The following is a 19,374-nucleotide window of genomic DNA, read 5'->3' as shown; positions in this document are numbered from 1 at the left end:
CAAAACTGGAATGTATTTCCCCAATTTATTTAAAAAAAAAAAGAATTAACAAAGAATTTTTTTTTAAAAACAGAGCGTACCACAACTTTCCTGAAGTATACATCTTCAAAGAGCCTCTTATACAAAAAATAAAATCAAAATCAAAAGCCAAATACCTACAGTTAAGTTTGTGCATATTCGTTGTTTATAGGTAAAACACATGGAAGATGCCAGAATGATAAGGAGCAATGTCTTTTCTATTATAAAGAGCACTGGCTGGTGGCATTGGTGAAGCACTCCAGTTCAATATCTGTCATAGCGGGGGTCACAAAACATATCCTGGGATGATCACAAAATGCTTAGAAGTGCTTTATTGTCTCTCCCTCTTGGGTCTGTTTTTGTTTGCAGGCTTCAGACCCCATTATATAACTTGATCAGCAAGGCACCACTCTGTAAGTACATTTTCTATACATTAATTCTACATAGAATGCATGAAGAAAAGCTTCTCGAGGAGAGTGTGAGAAGTGCCTGTAGTGTTCCTTCAGCCAGTGAGTGAAGGTATAACTAAGCTGTGGTTAATTTGGGTTCTTCTGCTGATCACTGTAAACTGGTTGAATCCAAAACCATTTCTCAACTGCAATATTTGTAGAATTATGAAATTCATTCATTTAAAGAAAGTCCTGTTGCTTTCAGAGTTATGGCCAAATGCATAATACATACTAAAAAGCTCGCCCAAAAAAAAAAAAAGAAACAGTGAAAAACTGGAACGAAACAACCTCTCCAACCCGTTTCAGTAAATCAAAATATAAGACATGGTAAAACAGTGCCATGGGAAAAATGATAATGTTATCGCAGGTGAATGTGCTATCAAAAAGGTGTCTTTGACTAATAAGATGAAACACAAAGAGGAGAGGCTAATTCATGCATTCTCTACATTTTTTTTTCTTCAAGCTGACATTTATGTGCAGTTTCTGGAGGAAAGCATTGGAGAGATGGAAGTCATGTCTAAACACAAACTTAATTCAGCAATTTGTGTCTCTACATTGACTAATGGCACCATCATTTGCATAAATTAGGGGTCAAAGAGGGTGTTGATGATGTGGCAAGAGAATTGAGAATCAGTATCAGCAAGACAACAACCAAAGCACAGGTGATAATGGCGTTGGTATCTTCCTTCTTCCAAAGTTTCCCTTGTATCTCCACCTGAATTGTCTTTTTATTCTGCTGCAGGAACAGGTTCGACATGATCAGTTTGGCACCAGAGGTGGAACCCATCTGCTATCCCAGTCAGAACAGTACAGCTTGTAACAGTCATACCGACTTTTACTTGTAGTGACAGACAGATAACACATGTGACAACAACTTCTCTTCTTTTTTGTTTGTTTTTGTTCACAATAGTCACAGAAACGTAAAAAAAAAAAAATCACAGATATTTTTGATTACAGATTAAATTGGGTGTGGTACAAAGGCCAGGACAATCATACATTCTTTACATCAGCATTTACCGACACATTTATCAGAGTCAAAAAAATCTTTGCTTTTTTATTGAAAACCAATGCCTCATTGTCATGCTTTTCAAAATCCCTTCACTTCAGTTGCCACATGTTTGAGTTTGAGAAGAGGAAAAGCACCTTGCAGACTTCAGGGCTACACTACTGAGTGAGCCGCCCCCCTTCCCCCAATCCCAATCCCACCCCACCCCCCACCCCCCGCATCAGCATTAAGTAACATCCTACTATACAGATGTAGCACGTCGTTAAGAAAAAATACAGCTCATGAGGATCTAACGGCGCTTTGTATTGTCTTTGGTCCTGTGTGCACGGCCTCTACTCAGAAATTCTACCATCATAATTATAATTACAATCAGCCGCTGAATAAAATACAACATTGAGCTCAATATCTGACACCAATATCACTACAAGGTAAGAGTAGAATTTTTAATACTACATGGGAATCTAATTTTGTATAATACAATTTATAACTCCATCTGGTGGCAGAAATCATGCTGGCACCGAGCGAACTTTGTGAAAGCTGCTGAAAGCACCTGGCTCTGTGTGTGTATATATGTATGTATGTGTGTGTGTGTGTGTGTGTGTGTGTGTGTGTGTGTGTGTGTGTGTGTGTGTGTGTGTGTGTGTGTGTGTGTGTGTGTGTGTTCCTTCAAGAAACTTATCTTTTCTACACATTTCCTCGTGGTTATGGTTCAAACTGGACTCAAAACAACCCGCCCAACAACATCTACAACTCTCTCCTCTTCCCTACATGCCTCTTTCTCAATCTCCACCTTTGTCACCCGTACACATTCAACATTTGCCTTCTTGTGTTTTCTGTTTTTCTCTAACAAATCTCTCTATCTCAGCCCAGTGCTGTAGCAATTTCACGCAGGTGAGGCAACTCACTGACGCAACGGAACACAGAGGAATAAATAAAAGTGGCAAATACAAACAAGTCTCCATTTTTAACAGCATGATTATCTATAGTGCCACTATATATACTGTATAAATGTTTCTATGTGACCTAATAACTCTAAGAACCATCAAAATAAGCATGTGCTTGATTTTTAAAAAAATGTAACACACATACACACACTTTGCTGCATGCAATTTGTTTTATGGAAGAGCAGCTGGCCCCGGTGCTCAAAAAAAAACTGAGTAAACATAATAAATTTAGCAGAAACAGTGTAGATGTTACTTGTTTTGATCGGAAAAAAAAGTGCATCTCTGTGGCGCTTTGATATAGACTAGAAAAAATACATCAGCAGTAGTATTTTAATACATCTTCAAACACTACATTAGCCCATGAAGGCTTCTACCTGATAAAATAACTGACCTAGCAGGCAAGCATGTTTTCTCCTTTACTGTACATTTGCTATTGGCGATAATGTAACAAAATTCATAACATGCATGCCTCTGGTGTGCATATGTGTGTTACAGCAGATCGCAATCATTACATTTTGTTAAAGAGCATGTCTCTCACAGCAAAATATTGCTTAATTATTTTTTTTTTTGGTAGCTCTCTGCAAAAACCAACATCCTACTCAAAAATAGGATGGCGTTCATTTTTCTTCTTTGTATACCTCTCTACCAAGTACTCACACAAACAGACACAAGTTCACATGCGCACACCTTCCACGTCCCATCACTGAACCACTGCACTGCGCACGAAGCCATCTAGTGCAGCACCGGTCCAAGCGAGAGGGTTCAGGAATATCCAGGCAAGCCTTTGAAAGCAACTCTTCCATCCAGCACCAGTAAAAATCTAAAGAGAACAAAAGATGTAAAACTAATTAGATTCATGATAAACACTGCATATTTTTCCGCTGGGGATGGGCCGCATTTAGACATTCTATTTTTGTTGCTGATTCCATGAGTCACTCATCAGAGTCCTGTTGAATTATGGACAATTTTTGCCCTGAGCTTCATCTCTACACACACCCACACTATCAAAATTAATTTATGGAGCTCATCGGGTCGTATAAAGCCCAACGGAAGGACACAGCTGGTGGCACACTCAAGTCCCGCCACCTCCTGTGAATGTTTTGTTGTATGCTGATTTGAATAAAAATTCTTCAAAAATAATTCCTTTTTTTTTTTTTTACCTCTCCAAGGAGCCTCTGTCTTTAGTCTTATTTGCTTATCTTTTAGTCTGTTTATCAGCAGAAGGAAATACTTGTCAAACCTCAGTCCCCACCAAATAACAAAATTTTATATTTATTATTATTGCAAGTTGACGAAGGACTTGCATGCTTGATGTAACTAAAGCAATATCATCTTGACCACCTACATCCTTGATATAGAATAAGGATACATCAAATAGTTAAATAATAGTTACATGTCCATTTGAATATCCAGATCAGTGTTCTCACCTAGTGACCAGCAGGCGGCGTGATGGCATCTTACTGAAAGTTACCCCCCTCCAGTGAAAACTTGGACAGGGCCTCTTGCAGCTTGTGGTGCTCCTCTTCTATAGTCTACAACACCCAAAATCAATATCAGCTTAGGAAGCGAAGGACAGACATATGAATTCTAAAGCCTTCACTCAGTCAGACACAAATACTCTTCAACTTCCACCTCTTAACATCCTCTCTTCATCTCCCTCGCTGCTTCGCTGACACATCCCATTGCAAGCTCTGGACATAATAGCCATTTTCAGAAAAGTCCAATTTCACAAAGCAATTTTCAGCCAAGCAATAACAGGAGCAGTTAAAAGGGCTTTCTATTCTCTAGTTTCTCCTTCGTGCCATTTTGGCCCTATTTTTCCAAAGTATACCACAGCGTACTCCTTACTTAAGTTATCCTCAATGAAATCCTTATGTCCCACTGTGTGTCTCCTTCCAGTTGGCTCCCCTCTTTTGTTACAACTCATTTTTATCTACACCTATCATACTTACAGCTCAGTATTATCCTCATCTTTTCTGTCTGTTCACCTCCACACACCTGTAATCTCTTCAGCTGTTCCTGCAGACTATGGAGCCTCCTGCACACTTCCTCCATCCTCTCCTGGGACAGCACCAGGGGGGCACTGATGCTCCTGTCCTCCTCTCTCCTCATCCCTGGACTTTGTTTTTTACTGGAGCTATCATTTTCCTCTTCCACCCCCATGTCTGTTGTCTGGATTTCTTCTGTGGGTAGAAAGATTGCGGCACAAGTCAATTTATAGTCAATATTTGAAACATATACATTTATTGATATATTTATTGACATCCCCATGAACTACCACTGAAGGAGAAAGCACATGAAGGCATATAGAAATTCTTTTTATTCCTGACATGAAAATAAAACCATCAAAATAAATTAACTTGCATTGTATCATGGTTCTTCAGTTTTTAATTAATATGAACATTACTGTAAATATGACTGTGTGACTTTGGGCCATAAAGTTCTGTTGCTCTTTAATTAATCTGGTTTAAAATGCAAGTATTGAAATCATTGCTTGATGGTAACAGTGGATTGTTCCTATTTAGCACCATCTGAATGTGAAATATATGCAGACAGGCATCACAGTAATATTTATCCACGCTAAAACCAATTCGACTATAAATGAACTCAATATGAAACGTAGCCTCACTTTTGAGAAATCCACGGATTAAATTATACAAGATCGATATCACTTCATTAAATATGAACCTAGTATCTAAGAGACTGTTAAATTGGAAAGAGGCTAAAAGTCTTCCAGCACCTCATGTTTAACACATTATATATTATTAACCCATTCACAGGTAAAAACAAAACATGAAAATCACTTAAATTCAAACTGAAATACAATTAAATTCAGGATGCAAATCATGAGATGCAAAATAATTGAAGCTTTTAAAGAACTACCAACCCACTGGCTTCAGGTTCATATTTACCTTACAGCCGTGGGAGTGGGATCAATCTTTACATCTCCTCTCTACCAGAATGTGAACACACACACAGCCTACCCGTTGATTGACAGCTATCCGTTTCTTGACATGTCCTTTCTGATTGCTCCTCTCCATTTTCTTCATCATGCTGCGAGTCTTCCGATAGACTGATGCTGCCGACCAACAGCCGTTTCAGTGACATGACTACAACAAGAGACAGATTCAGTGGTTTCAGCAGAAGGACAGGGGAGCTATTAAGAAAGACAGAAAGACAACAAACCATCCATACATGTACAAGGAAAACTCTCATTCACCTTCATCCAAAGCACTATTGGCCACCTTCTCCTGATCACTATTAGAGTGGCCTATCAAGTCAAAGCCTTTGTCTGACAGGAAATCAATCAGCCTATGCCTTGGGTCTGACGACTTGTCATCTGTCAAACTGTCCTTATCCCGATCTGTGGGGAGACACAACGTTCAATTTTGGCTCCCGCTTTCAAGAATGTTTTACAATAACAAATTTCTACTAGTTATGAGTTGGACAGCTAAAACTGCAATCTCACCGCCGCTGCTTTTCAAGCCTCCATTCTCTGTCGGGCTCAAAGGGGCAGTCAGCCTGATGATGGAGAGAAAAATACAAAATAAATGAGATATTTGGAGACTAGCGAGCTCTGGCAGGTGATGTGAATATCCTGGTATTTCTATAGATGCATACGCGGAGGGGCTGAAGGGAGCTCCTCCACTTCCAGGAGGCAGCGTCAACCTCATGGGTGCTCCACTCTTCTTCAGATCATCTACAGCTGATTTTATTACCTCACTCCAGCTAGAAACAAAGACAGGTTGGATCACAATCTATCCTGTGAGTTATCTTCTCAAACAAATGTGATTATTTTGTGCATTTTGTTCTGATACCAACATTTTCATCTCTCCAACAGACTGAGCCACCAGTTCATAGATCTGAGCACCACTGTCCCAGGTGAAAATTACATAGAAGGCCTTTCGATCTGAGAAAATAGGGGAAAACAGCAATCAGCAGGCTGAATGGATGTAACCATGTTTACCTGTGGAAATACCGCATGCGACTGACCTGTGGCCACCTCACGCAGGAAGACTGAGTCCAGCTTGATAATGGGGCTCAGCATTTGCTTGCCCTCCTGTGCAGCAATGTTACTCTTGCTTTGGCATTTAAGGACCATCTTGTCATCCTGCCTCTGCAGAAGCACCAGCAGATCCCCAAGCAACACACACTGTACCTCTGAAACAACAGCGCAGTAGAAAGGAATTGGACATGGGGGTCTTCTGGTCTTCTTCTTTAATCTTTTTTCTGTGAATGAATCCTTTCTTTTTTTTATATTTATCCATGCATTCATTACTATTTCAAATTGTAGCTTATAAAACCTATAAAAATAGTCGTTTTTTTAAATTTGTGATTAAAAGACTCTTTTTTTTCCTCGTTTATTGTGTTTACTTGTTCATTCAGGTGGCAAACAGCTGCATGAGATCACCCATATAGGACTGACTACAGTTGACTTGAGGTTTGGTAATTGAATTAAACTGGATATAAAATAGGGAAGTCAGGGGGCTAATAAAATCTAACAAGAAACAAAACACTTGCAACACAGCTGGGTTTTCAATGAGAAAGGGAAATGAAATTAGAAAAATGTGGAACCACAACCCTTCTGGGAAACACAGCTCCTTTTTGCTTCAATAATGTAAGTTAAGACTCTATCTATGTTTCGAAAACATTCAGAAACATTGCCTACGACTTCTATGATTTATCTCATCAGAAATAAATTGATGTCTAATTCATGTCTAATCCTGCTAGCTGAAATTGGGAAAGATCATCCAGACTATTCCCAACATCTAAAGATCATCTAAGGTTTTCAAATCAGCTGGTACAAAGAACCCAAAAAGTTCAATTGAGTTATCATTTTCTCAAAATTTGGCAAAAATTAAATGTGCACATTTACCAATAGCCTTTTCCTTTGTGACTTTCCAGGTGAGAGGGCCTTCATAAAGCATCTTCTTCTGAGTCAGATCGATATTCTAAGGGAGAGGGAGATACTTCCTTGTTACAAAGATTCTAAAATAATAAATATGTAAATTGCAACAGTGTTTGCAAAGAGATATAGAAGAATAACTTACCTTGTACTCAGTATAAAGCTCATTACTTGGTTTGAGCCCCGATGTGTCCAATCTGCGCTGATAGTCCTTCAGAGTCTGAGAACAGAACGATAGGTAGAGGGAGCAATCAGAGGACAGTTAGAGGACAGGCGGAATTACAAGCAGACCTTCAGAGATCTAAAATAAATGTACCAGCCTCCAGCTGGTGCTCAATCACTACGTAACAGTGAGGTTGAGTGATGGATTGTGTGTTTCTCACCAGTAGGTTCTCCATCACTTTGACCTCCTCGTTGACATGGTTGAGGATCTTTCTACAGCACTCTGCGCTCTGCTGGATCCTCTCTTTCTCTGTCGGGTCCTCTGTGGAGAGAGAGAACAGACAGAGATGAGGAGAATTCAGCTTTCACAGCTGAACAAAAAAAATAAATTAACAAATAATCCATGGATCATGCATGTACATGAAAACATGGGACAGACCGCTATTGATTTTTGGGTGTTTTTGCTGCTGTTAGGTCAGTCGTACAAATATTGCTCACATTTATCAAGCGTTCTGATATAGACCGGTATATATGGTTTAAAACATGACCATATCACTTTCAGCATGCTGACCAAAAATACCTCATAATTTACACAAACGCAAAACTTATCAGGTGGCTGTCAAAAAAAAAATACAAGCCCATTTATCAGATTGACCCAATGATCCAGACTGTTTTAAGTATGATATTGGATTTTAAGTGCCTAATTTGGTCAAAAATGTAACATTCTGCCACTTATGTATTAACGATTTTTTGTCTTTCAGACAGGTCTAACAGACCAACCTGTGTTCTTGGCAATATTTTCCAGCAACAGCGGGTATTTGGTCAGTCTCTGCATCTCTATGGGGATGATGTCCTTGAGCTGCAGCCTGCGGCACTGAGGCTTACTCTCTGCCTCCTGGGATGGAAACACAAACACACACATGGATTCAAAATGAGAACTCATGAGCTCATGTATGGGAACACTGTGTGTGTGTTGGTGTGTATGAGGTACCTGTATGAAGGAGTTGAAGCGGGCCTCTTTCTTCTGCCTGCTCTTGATCTGGTCTAAGGCCCACGACTGGTGACTGCAGAACCGAGCTGTCAACTTTTGGAACCAGTCCCCCTCCGTACCCTCAAACTGGAGCACAAACACATACAAATTAACACTGTGTTGTGTAAGTCGCAAGAAGAACAAGCATGGCATAAAGCGATGGACAGATGGACAAAGAGCTGTAATAACAACTGACAGCTAATATGATGATGTAGCTATTACTGGCAATTTTTTACTTTGGGATTGAAACAGGAAAATGAAGAGTAATGTCATGGTTTGAACATTTTTGTTTTGCTTCTGCACTTCTACTTCTCCCTGGGGATTAAAATACTTTTAAACAAAAATCCACAAATACTTTTAACTACACTTGTAGTTGTAAAACTTTTGAAAAATAAAAAAACTATTTGATTTTGTCAAACTCTATAAATCTCAACACTTCTAAATGTTATTTCCAAACAATGCGAATTTGATTCCGAGCACATTCAATATGAAATTGTGAAACTGTGGCAGGAAAGACGGACTTACCCTGTTGAGCACGGTCGTGCTGATAGATTTGACAATGAAGTTGTCATCCAAGCGTAGTTTCTTCAGGTTCTCATAGAAGTTATCTGGATTCACAGGCAGAAAGAAAAAAAATCAAACCACTTTCATTAAGGATTGTTCACGCACACACTCAAGACCTTGTTGTCTAAGAAAAAAAAAACCACAATCTCTGCATTATCTATACCATACTTTCTAGTTACCACCTGTCAGACAGGCTGGAAATGCAGTTACTTCTGTCGCTAATAACACTCACAGTGCATTTCAATAATTTCGTCCAGGTTGGGGAAGATGGTGGCGAGTTCTGTGGCAGTCAGAAGTTCCTCTCTCTCCAAAGGTTTGGAGAAGATCATCTGAAGGACACTTAACATCCTCACGTGGGCGTGCTCTGTCGCAAATAATTCTGGCAGGAGACAGGGAAAACAGAATACAAAGTGAATCAAAAAATAGATCTTAGTGCAGCCTGTTTTTTTTCTCACATTTCTGCCTTCATGCCTCCATTGTCTCTCCATTGTCTCACCATTGATGACCTCCTGTCTCTTTGTCTCCTTCTTGCTGAGACTAGACAGGGCTTCAGGGGAGGCCAGCTCCCTCCAGTTTGGGGGGTCCTGCTCAAACTCCAGGAGACGTGGATCCATCTCCTCAAGCTGTGGAGAAGGGCTTGTCGGGGAAAGGCCAGGACCTTCAGGAACTAGAACCGGTCCGTCGAAACTGAGGAATGAAGGATGTGAAACATTTATCCGTTTAGACTGGTGACGTAACTGAACGCTTAAAAACTTGTGACTAAAATGTGAAAACACAAAAGTCATGAAAGTAACAAACGTGATGGCTTTCTAATTATAGCATGAATGAATTAACTCAACCTCCATCATCACATGAGATGACATATAAGGAAATACACTGAGAAATTGATGTATGAAGTATGAAGGAATGAGCTACGCTGTCTTTATCAGGATGCCTCACTGTTTCAGGACACAAGTGTAACTGACAGCGTTGTCGATTTATAGTCCATTAACACCAAGCAAACTAAGTCCTAATAAAGAGTTGGCACCTAATAGTGTCTAATGGTCAACACTGACCTAACTCAATAATCGTTCCCCTAAAGAATTTAATGTCAGACCTCTCACCAGAAATGAGACAGGTATTCAGCTGTTACTCAATGCGCGTCTGTCACAGCACAAGCCAACTATTCAAGGCAGATCCGTCAATAAACCTCTCAGACAAATTGATTCCTTATTCAGTGTGTGTCTAGATGAGACAATGGACCCTTTAAAAAATGATTTGCTTACACAAAGATTCATTTAAAGATCTGCTGAAAAGCAGATCAAACGCGATCAGGACCGTCGCGGTCGACCTAGTTCATCTATCAGTGTTTGACAGCCTGTCCCTGCTGTGCATCCGTTCTACCAGAGAAGCATTAAAAAGGGGGTTTGTCCATCTTACGGACGGAGGTGCTGGGGGGTGAACAGGGCAGTTGTTGTGGTGGTGGTTGATGGCGGCTGGAGGTCAACATCACTACGGGAGCGAGACTGTTTGGCCCGGGACGAGCCGCGGCGCCGAGAGGAGTGCCGATCCACGCGGGCACTCTCGCTACGCCCAACTTTGCGACTGTAAGGAGGGAAGGTGGGGGAGGGTTGAGAAAAGACAGGCACAGAAAAAGAGTATAGGAACAAATAGTAGAAAAGAGGTGGGCACAAGAAAATAAAAAGAGGTCACAGGGAAGAGAAGTTATGTATAAGAAAGGAGGAGACAAGGTTATACCAAAGAATGGTCAGGTGTTAAAGACAGGAAGTTGTTTAAGAACAACAAAAATAAACCAAATTACAAGATAGAGAAAGAATGAAATTTGGTGAATATGCATGTCATATGGCATGCATATAATGAAAAGTAGAGTATGCCTCATACACTGTAAACATGGCAGTATTTGCCAACACTTCATTTGTCTGTACTGGGAAGCTAATGTACAAGAGCACTCATGCATTTGTTCTACATCATTTCTTTATTTTAAGTCTATTTAGTATAGTTCTCTAAATCCACACAACGTGCATCAAAACCAATTTTAAACAATCCAACTAATTTGGTCGATCAGGTTCACTCCTTCTCAAGCAGTTAAATCATACTTAGCCATGATGTGTTTTGTGTTGTGTAGGCGTGTCTGCATGGCAGTGTGTGTGTGTGTGTGTGTGTGTGTGTGTGTGTGTGTGTGTGTGTGTGCGTGCGTGTGTGTGTGCGTGAGATCAGTATAAAGCCTGAAGAATATCCGTGACTCTGTCAAGGCGCTGACACCCACCTTGTCTTCCGTCTGAAAAAACACGGGACACCACATCGTTACACGCCTGCCTTTAACACAACCTCTGCAGCAACCATAAAACATGCATGCAAACCCCAACAGGAGAAACAACACGAGTTTAAACCTCCGTCGGTGTAAAAAGCATGCCAAGTACGATGCCAAAAGCCCCCTGGCAAAACATGTAACGGCACACATTGTTGAGACAAGCAGGACAGAGGCCACAACAGACGGAGACACCTGGAGAAGCGTGGAGTACAAAAACTACAATATATAAACTTAACTATATAGCAGCAGTGTGAAGACCAACCAATCTAAACCACCTTTTAAAGCTTTTTTAAAGCTTTAGGAAAAATATATTCAAACTATCATCATTTCTACATCATCATATATTTCTCATTTAAAGGCCTTTTGTACTAGAAAGAAGGTTGCACCATGAAAGGCTTATTTATAATCAGTGTCCTATAACCGTTACAGCTACAAATGTCTCAGGCTAGAAGGAATCACCAGTGTGATAAAACGCGACCAAACAAACAATGCCTGTATGCAACAAAAACTGCAACACAGCTTTATTCTAAATAGGAGATGCACGACTGGAGACATATAGGAGAATGATGTGAGGAAAACAGGACAGGCCGTTTTTAAGAGCAAAGAAAAGGAGGCATGAAGGAAGAGAAAAAGGCAGAGGGTTGGAATGGAAGATTGGGTCGGAGGTCACCTGACGAGGGTCTTTTTCGTAAACTGTAGACTCTGGTAGCTAGCGAGCAACAGGCAGCATGACAAAAGCTAGCACACAGCAGGGACAGACTGCCGGGGGAGCTTTACCACACTCCCTCAGCCGGAGCGGTTCACAGACATTTCAGTCCCCCCCCCCCCCTCCTCTTTGTTTTTTCCTGGTCAATGGATCAACACAGTGTTTAACCTTACAGTCCAATCTTATAATCACACTCTGAACGAGTCGCTTCTCTTAAGTGATAATTTTCCTTTCTGGGTGCTCTTGTTTTTCTTACCATCTCTCTATCCCCCCCCTGCTCACCTGTCTTTGTCCAGAGTTTCTTCTGTGGGTACATCGCTGGGCGTGAAGGGCTCCCCGACTGTCACCCCTCCTCCCAGACCAATGGGGGACACGTCGCCCCCATCCGAGAGGCTCGGGGCTTCTAAACGATTGTTTGGGAGGCCTGGACAATTGAGGATGTGAAAAAACAACAGATTATATATTCCAGTTATTCCACTTATATAAAAATTAAGCCTTGCATAATGTGCATAATGAATATATACTGTTTATTATATTAATTAAAATTTTATTATGTCACTTGAATGACTAAGATACGTCTTGAATGTACTGTTGGACTGTTGGACTACTTATTGAATAATATTGTCTTAACTTGAAGTAAATTATATACTAATTTAACAAAAATCATTGACTGACTAATCAAAGACAAAGCAAAATGGGCATTAAAAAAAAACAAAACCTCAATAGTTTTTTAGTCTTCTCAATTTTGACTATGATTAGCCAGAATTGAAGACTAGCTGTGCCGCTAGTTACCTTTTAGCATCCTTTAAGTTCCCCTCTGGTGAACGATCAGGCTTACCATCAATGTTTGAGGACTCGGGGACGCTGATGTTGCTGATGCTGTTGCCTGAGCCGTCGCTGATCTCTAACCCGGGCAGGGAGGTCGGGTTTACACTGGAACCAGACTTCTTACTCGGGATGGATGGGGCTGCCGGGTCGGTCAACGAGCCTCTGCCAGGTGTTAGACCTTTACGCTCGGTATTGACTTTCTCCTTTTCCGCTGAAGAGGTGGAAGAGTGGACACATTTTACAGAATTCAACTACTGACAATAATGGAACAAAACATGACCCAGAAGCACTTCAGTCATTGAAACGGGCGAAGAAGACTGACAAAGACAGAGACGGACACATAGATGGGATGAGTAGGTGAAATCAGGGCCCCAGCGGTACATGGGAGGGTTAGTTTGGTGTAGAACTACTAGAAAAGAACTCTTCAAACAACCACCCGAAACACAAAGGCAATAACCCACATCCTCTGTCAGTTTGATTTGGGACATGCAAACATGCTTATGGGTTCATTAGTAGGGATGTAACAATACTACAGATAAAAAAAGAGGTGGTGGGAACTCTGGACGACTTGTACCTTCAGATTCCGTTTTAGGTTTGACCTCAGCTGTAACAGGAAAGAAGGGCAGGACAACATGTTCTCACAAGCAGGTCATTCACAGGTAGGAAGGTGTAAAGACACGACATTCAGGTCAGTGTAAAACAGACAAACACAATTTATGTGATACATTTAATTTCAATTGTAAATATAATTCCAAAACAGTAAAGAATATGAAAAATAAAACCAATAACTGATCAGTAGAGCCCTTAGGCAGATACATACTGTTGCCTGCGATCCAGCTGGGGATGCCAGGAAACACCCCTCTGGGTTTGCCTTTTGTCGATTCCTCCTTCTTATTCTGCAAAGATAACAGACAAGGGGTAAGACTAAAATGTAAATTTAAAAGAGGTCAAACCTAAGGGTTGAAACACTAATTTACAGAACTTGAACTTACCTTTACCAGCTGCCTCCTGAAGAAGCCTCCCTTGGACTTCTTACTGTCAACCGTCCTGGTTTTAACTCCAAGGTGCTTCATGTAGAAAGCCACGGCTGTAAAGATGGATTGGCTGTGACAGAAGTTTAAAAAAAAGTTATTATTAATAACAATCCAATACTGTTTTTTCGTTAATACATATTTAGTATTCATGTTTTCATGCTTCACATTTGCCACATCAGACTTTTTTTTTTAACAGATCCATCCTTCCAGTATATGTTATATTTCACATTATTGATTGATGATGTTAATGGGGGAGTGAATGAGGGAAGACTATGAGGATGAGAGCAATGACAGGATGAAGGGAGGTGGTAAAAAGAAACGGATGAGTGTGACACGTCCAGAAGGGGAGGAGCTGACAAAAGCAGGGAGGAGAGAAAGATGGGTAAAAAAAGGATAAAGGTGTGGCAGGAGAGTTCATCGGGGAAAAAACACTAAAACAGAGGTCTGTGGGGATGTGCAAACAAAGTGTCTGACATCACCAGTTAGCACACAAATTTACAGAACAAATTGAGTAAGTGAAGGCGACACGAAAATCTGCAATCAGGGAAGCATATCAATAAAAAAGTAAAGCTACAAAGTCTAATAATTAACTGTATGTGCAACACAATCAGGAAGATTTATGAATACTTATGTCATACTCTTATCGGCAACAGAGAAATATTCTGTTAAAATAAATTTAGTTTAATGGCAAATTCAAAGAAATAAAAACTTGTGGTCATTAGTAAAAAAATCCAAGTTTTGATGCACACGAGTAAGAACAGTTAAAAAAAATAAACCATGCAGACCAAATCACAAATAACCAATCGAATGCAACATATGCAAATTAACGTTTTAAAATTTGTTGGGGAAAAAAAGGAGGGACTCACCATTTTTCCTCATCAGAGACAATTGTGGGTCTGAGAGAGAAGAGACGAGTGTCAGAAATGATGTAAATTGGAAGTATATAAGACCAAAAGCAGACTTACTCATCCTGCAGAAATCAGCTCACCTCTTCTTTTTAAGTAGCATTTTCCCGTTCTTTTGCTCGACTTAATATTAAGTTTGTTTTAGGCCGGTGAAATCGGAAGTGAATGCACTTTTTCTGATCCAACTCAAACCTGACTGTTGTGTTATTGTGTTCAGAGCAGAAGCTTTTGAACATATTCTAAAATGCACTCAAACAAAACAAAAAAAAAAGAACGAAAAGAAAAAGAGCTCAAAAAAATAAAAGCTGCATCAAAATCTGATCATCTGTTTTCTCCTTCAACAAGTTTTTGAAAAAAACAAACTTGCACTCTTGAAAATCTATGAATAAATCAATCAATCTATTGCCTCCAGCCAATTTCAAAAGTTCATATGCTTTGTCTCTCTAGTTTTTGCTATCTTCAGAGTCAGAAATGCTCCAGCACAGCGGAAATGTCTATTTATCCGAATTGTTGTCTGATGCAACACACAGGCAAGACTGTGGAAATTTGAAACCCGTGTTTTGTTACGATCGTAAGAGCTGGGCGGGGTCGCTCCGGGATTTCCCCCCACATAATCCAATCAAATGAGAATTTGCCTCATTCTCATCATGGCAGAGACCAATGAGGATAGCTGAGCCGAGTCAGCATGTTGTGGTTCAAATGGGGAAGGGGTGGTGGTGAGGGGTTGGGGTGCAGGAGCTTGAGAGAATGTGAGGAGTGAAGAGAATATAGAGATGATTGTCAAGCAGACTGAAGAGAGTAAGATGAATGAATGGTTTGTGCGTTGGAGATAGAGACCCAACTGTTTGACAGTAACTGAGCGGGACAAAGCCGTCCTTGACGCGGACTGCTTTGCAGTCTCCTCGTGTCCCTTCCACTGACAGCACAGTTATATCCACAGGATGGGTGAATCTCCTTCCATCGTTGATCTTCTTTTTTTATTTTCTCCCTCCCCTCTTCTGACGTGATGAGGTCTGGCACTCTTCTATCCTCACCCGCCGTACGGCTCTCTTCGTGCAGAGGATGACGCTGTGTTGTCGACCACGGGTCAAGGCTGGATTAACTCCACCCCACACCTCTTCTTTCTTTAACCACGTCCCGGGTGGGGAGCTACCCAATGTTGATAACCCCTCTTTTCCTTTCTCACCACGACTCTTTTGCACTCTGAACACACACTTGCGCCATTCCTCCCCTCAGTTGGCAAAATGCCAAGGGGGGGGGCCTTCCTTGCCAGCGTGGCACTGCTGACTCCATCTTTTCCTCTCTGCCACTTAATTTCCTCCTTGCCCTATTGCGCTCTCTTCCAATCACTGTTCTCTCTCTGTCTGGCTCTCTGGTCCAGTGAACTTCATCTTCTCCATCTCTTTTCCTATGTGCCTCTATGTGCTTTGCATTTGATTGGTTGTGTAGGCTGATAACGTTGAATATACCCACTATGGAACTTTGTTACAAAAACTTTTTTTTTTTTTAAAGTAGCACAGATTTATTTATCCACCAGACAAATGGAGTTCCCTGCTTAGTGCATCGAGACGCAGTTAATGCAGCTAAAGTTTCTAGGATTTGTCTGGAAAATCAAATCTAGAATCACAGAACAAAGCCCCTGATCGACTCAGAATCCCAAATTGAGCCGATTTAAATAGCTGAGTTGTCAGGTTTACAAAAAGAGTATCTTTGAAATTCAAATCACTGAAGCAAGATGCTCCTAGACAAATACAGTTATCTCCTGCCTCATTAAGTCCTGTATAACTTACAAAATAATCCAACAGCTAGGGATTTTCAAACTTATTGCTGTTCTGTAGTTGGAACACAATAATACAAGCAGGATAGACAACAAATCGCTCTAGAAACGTCTGAATACTTATTCTGTGGGGTTATGGGATGTAGCAGATGATTGAAATGCTCACTGTGTCTCTGACATCTTATCCAGCAGGTTCTCAGCTACAGATTTCTCCTTCATCTCCATTGGGATGCGGTCGGTTGGATAGTGGCTCTCCACATCAATGAGCTCAGCTTCGTTAGGGGTCATACCCATCATCCTCTTCTGCCTGTGTCAGACAAGAAGAGGTCTGCTCAGTGCATTATTCAGGAGACCGCTGAACACAAACATTTACAGTTGACAAAGCAAGCCAATTCTTGTCGCTCTCTTCTTCACTAGTTTTGCATCTTATGTTTGAGTTATTGAAAACGCCTGAATACAGTGATTTTTGGCATCCCGCTCCAATTTTTCTGTACATCACAGAAACAAAAGAGAATGGGATGAAGAAAATTCTTCTTGTAAAGACAAATGAAAGCGTGGCTTTAACTGTGAGGGAGTGTAAAACAAGTTTTCAGGAATAGCAGACATGCAGATGTTAAATCTATGTTTGGTTTTTCTTTTCTTTTTTCATACAGTGAACAGGTAACATCCCAGGGTATGGAAGTTCAGCGTTTATACATGAATAAAAGAAAAAATGACTATTCCTTCATTGAGAAGTGTTTTTTTTAATCTCCTCTCAACCATCATTCAAAAAAAAAAAAAAAAAGATAATGTCAGAAAATAAAACTGCACATTTAGCTTGTTTATTCTTTCATTGACTTTCCAAACCTTAAAAATAATTACTGACAAACCTCTTGGATTTACAAAAGACTTGTTGGGGTATCAAAGACTTGAATAGTCGAGCCAAGTTCAGAGTCGGAGTTCTCACCTAAAATCCTCCAACTGTTTGGCCACTTCAGCAGCCTGCTGGGCCTGAACATCCTGAGCGTATCGTCTTTGGGTGTCCTCAGACAGCAGATCTGGACGGGTTCGGTCTGATGGAAAAGGGGAAACGGGAGTGATTTGTAGAAGTGTAAAAACACTGGGGTGTGCACATAAGATCTCTGATAAATACAGTACAGCACAGCAACGTTACTCACCCAATTCAAAGGCTATATAAGGTGGTGTAGTTACTCTCAAAATCTATTTTGTGAAGAAAAAGACAGCAGGAGGTTAGGGAGAGGAAAAAATAACAGGTTATGTTGTCGTTTAAGATGTGAATAATTTAGAACTGAGGATGAATTCAGATTTTTGTTTTCAGATCCACTTTCCAGTTTGTTATACACCTTGCTAAAATCTTTAAATATCCCAGTTTGGGATCAAAAAAAGTATATCTTGTCGTATATCTTATCTTAGCAAATTTGATCAAAAGCTGCCAAGCAGGCCACAGAAATGCTAAAAACTCAATGTTCAAGGAAGTGAGGAGAATTCATGGATTGACCGCCTTTTCCTGGTCCAGTGATTGACAAAAACCATAATGAAAACACAATCATACAACTTCCAGAAAAAGAGGAGAAGAATACTAAATCTGACCCTTTAGGCAAATTAATTTCAAACTTCATCTGATTTAGGATTAAAGGATGCAGTAGCGCCATGTGACCACAAGGGGTCATATAAACATTAGAAATAAAAACAACGACTGGAAAAAGCTTAAACTGGAGACATTTTTCCGTCTGTCATGGACATGAAAATACCACAGAAGTCAACTTTTAGTCAAAGGGTTGCCAACAGAAATGAGCTAAAAAATTTTTTTTTAAAAAGACAGAATTCCCACGATCCTGACAGGAAGCAGTGGGGTCAGACAGACAGACCAAGACAGTGCACCAGCATTGGGGAAGAAATGGGGAAGAAATGCAAAAGACACTGGTGCAGGTGTACAAAGAGGACAATATAGAAGGACTGAATGACTCTACCCTGACTTTGAGCAGAGACAGAGCGAGCAGAGCTGACACAGATGCACATTTTATCAGATTTGTCAGACAAGACTAGATTAAAAAGTCTAGATCATCAATTTTCAATTACCAAGCAATTCTGGTACTGTTGAACACAAGCATACCACCGGTGGACACAACTGTTCATCTAATATAGATATACAAAAACCCAAAGAAAGAGAGTGACCATTGACAGTCCAGAAGATTTCATGAACTCAAGATACTCAGAACTGTCGGAAGAGTTTCGAACCATAAAATCATGCAAAGAGAATTTTGACAGGTCAAGTTACAAACAATCTGTAACACATGCTACTGTAGTGATATCAGGGGACTTTGTCCAAACATTGTAATGTAGATTAAAAAATCACATCTCAGCCAAAAATAAAGCTCTGGTTTCTCAAATCTGAGTTGAACATTAAGAACAAAAAACCCCAAAAAAAACAAGAGCTGGGAATAACTTAATAAAGAATCACTGGTAGCTGAGAAAATGGAATCAGATCTATTGCTATTGCTGCTATTCTGTGTTTTTGCGGTGCGATACTTACTGCCCCCTTGTCCAAGAAAGTGCTGTTGAACTCAACAAATAGCTTCTTGGTCTCTTTGGCACTGAGGTTCCTGAAGAGGTCAGCATGGAGGTAACACAGCTGGGACGGGAGAGGCAAACGGGAGGATCAGTGAGCAGAACACCAATACAGTGGTTGTTAATGCGGTGTTGAGAGCTTCTTCTGAACCATCTTGCATGCACC

The 19,374-nt window shown here is 40.5% G+C and overlaps 1 protein-coding gene across 9 annotated transcripts in view; it reads right to left on the bottom strand.

Annotated features, from left to right (window-relative positions):
- Nucleotides 1-11: 11 nt before the first annotated feature.
- arhgef1 (Rho guanine nucleotide exchange factor (GEF) 1) overlaps nt 12-19,374 on the bottom strand; it is a 34,308-nt gene continuing 14,945 nt past the window's right edge. For 5 of the 9 annotated variants that reach the window (XM_068324691.1, XM_068324692.1, XM_068324687.1 and 2 more), the window contains 29 exons: nt 19,174-19,272; nt 17,798-17,840; nt 17,587-17,692; nt 16,807-16,947; nt 14,825-14,854; nt 13,917-14,028; nt 13,745-13,820; nt 13,499-13,528; nt 12,935-13,135; nt 12,379-12,520; nt 11,346-11,357; nt 10,499-10,663; nt 9,576-9,766; nt 9,312-9,458; nt 9,041-9,123; nt 8,477-8,602; nt 8,266-8,380; nt 7,707-7,807; nt 7,469-7,543; nt 7,294-7,369; nt 6,411-6,578; nt 6,240-6,327; nt 6,039-6,146; nt 5,887-5,939; nt 5,638-5,781; nt 5,402-5,527; nt 4,416-4,600; nt 3,845-3,949; nt 12-3,237 (listed from right to left, as the gene is read on the bottom strand). In XM_068324691.1, the coding sequence (XP_068180792.1) occupies nt 3,875-3,949; nt 4,416-4,600; nt 5,402-5,527; nt 5,638-5,781; nt 5,887-5,939; nt 6,039-6,146; nt 6,240-6,327; nt 6,411-6,578; nt 7,294-7,369; nt 7,469-7,543; nt 7,707-7,807; nt 8,266-8,380; nt 8,477-8,602; nt 9,041-9,123; nt 9,312-9,458; nt 9,576-9,766; nt 10,499-10,663; nt 11,346-11,357; nt 12,379-12,520; nt 12,935-13,135; nt 13,499-13,528; nt 13,745-13,820; nt 13,917-14,028; nt 14,825-14,854; nt 16,807-16,947; nt 17,587-17,692; nt 17,798-17,840; nt 19,174-19,272 (3,018 nt within the window). In that variant the 3' untranslated portion in view covers nt 12-3,237; nt 3,845-3,874. Of the gene's footprint in view, nt 3,238-3,844; nt 3,950-4,415; nt 4,601-5,401; nt 5,528-5,637; nt 5,782-5,886; nt 5,940-6,038; nt 6,147-6,239; nt 6,328-6,410; nt 6,579-7,293; nt 7,370-7,468; nt 7,544-7,706; nt 7,808-8,265; nt 8,381-8,476; nt 8,603-9,040; nt 9,124-9,311; nt 9,459-9,575; nt 9,767-10,498; nt 10,664-11,345; nt 11,358-12,378; nt 12,521-12,934; nt 13,136-13,498; nt 13,529-13,744; nt 13,821-13,916; nt 14,029-14,824; nt 14,855-14,946; nt 15,395-16,806; nt 16,948-17,586; nt 17,693-17,797; nt 17,841-19,173; nt 19,273-19,374 lie in introns of those variants that run through there. The other 4 variants (XM_068324690.1, XM_068324689.1, XM_068324695.1 and 1 more) reach the window with 4 other exon arrangements.

This window comes from Antennarius striatus, chromosome 9, assembly GCF_040054535.1.
Source record: "Antennarius striatus isolate MH-2024 chromosome 9, ASM4005453v1, whole genome shotgun sequence".
Classification (NCBI taxonomy): domain Eukaryota; kingdom Metazoa; phylum Chordata; class Actinopteri; order Lophiiformes; family Antennariidae; genus Antennarius; species Antennarius striatus.
The sequence above is the reverse complement of the archived record's forward strand: the minus strand, read 5'-3'. Positions and strand labels throughout refer to the sequence as shown.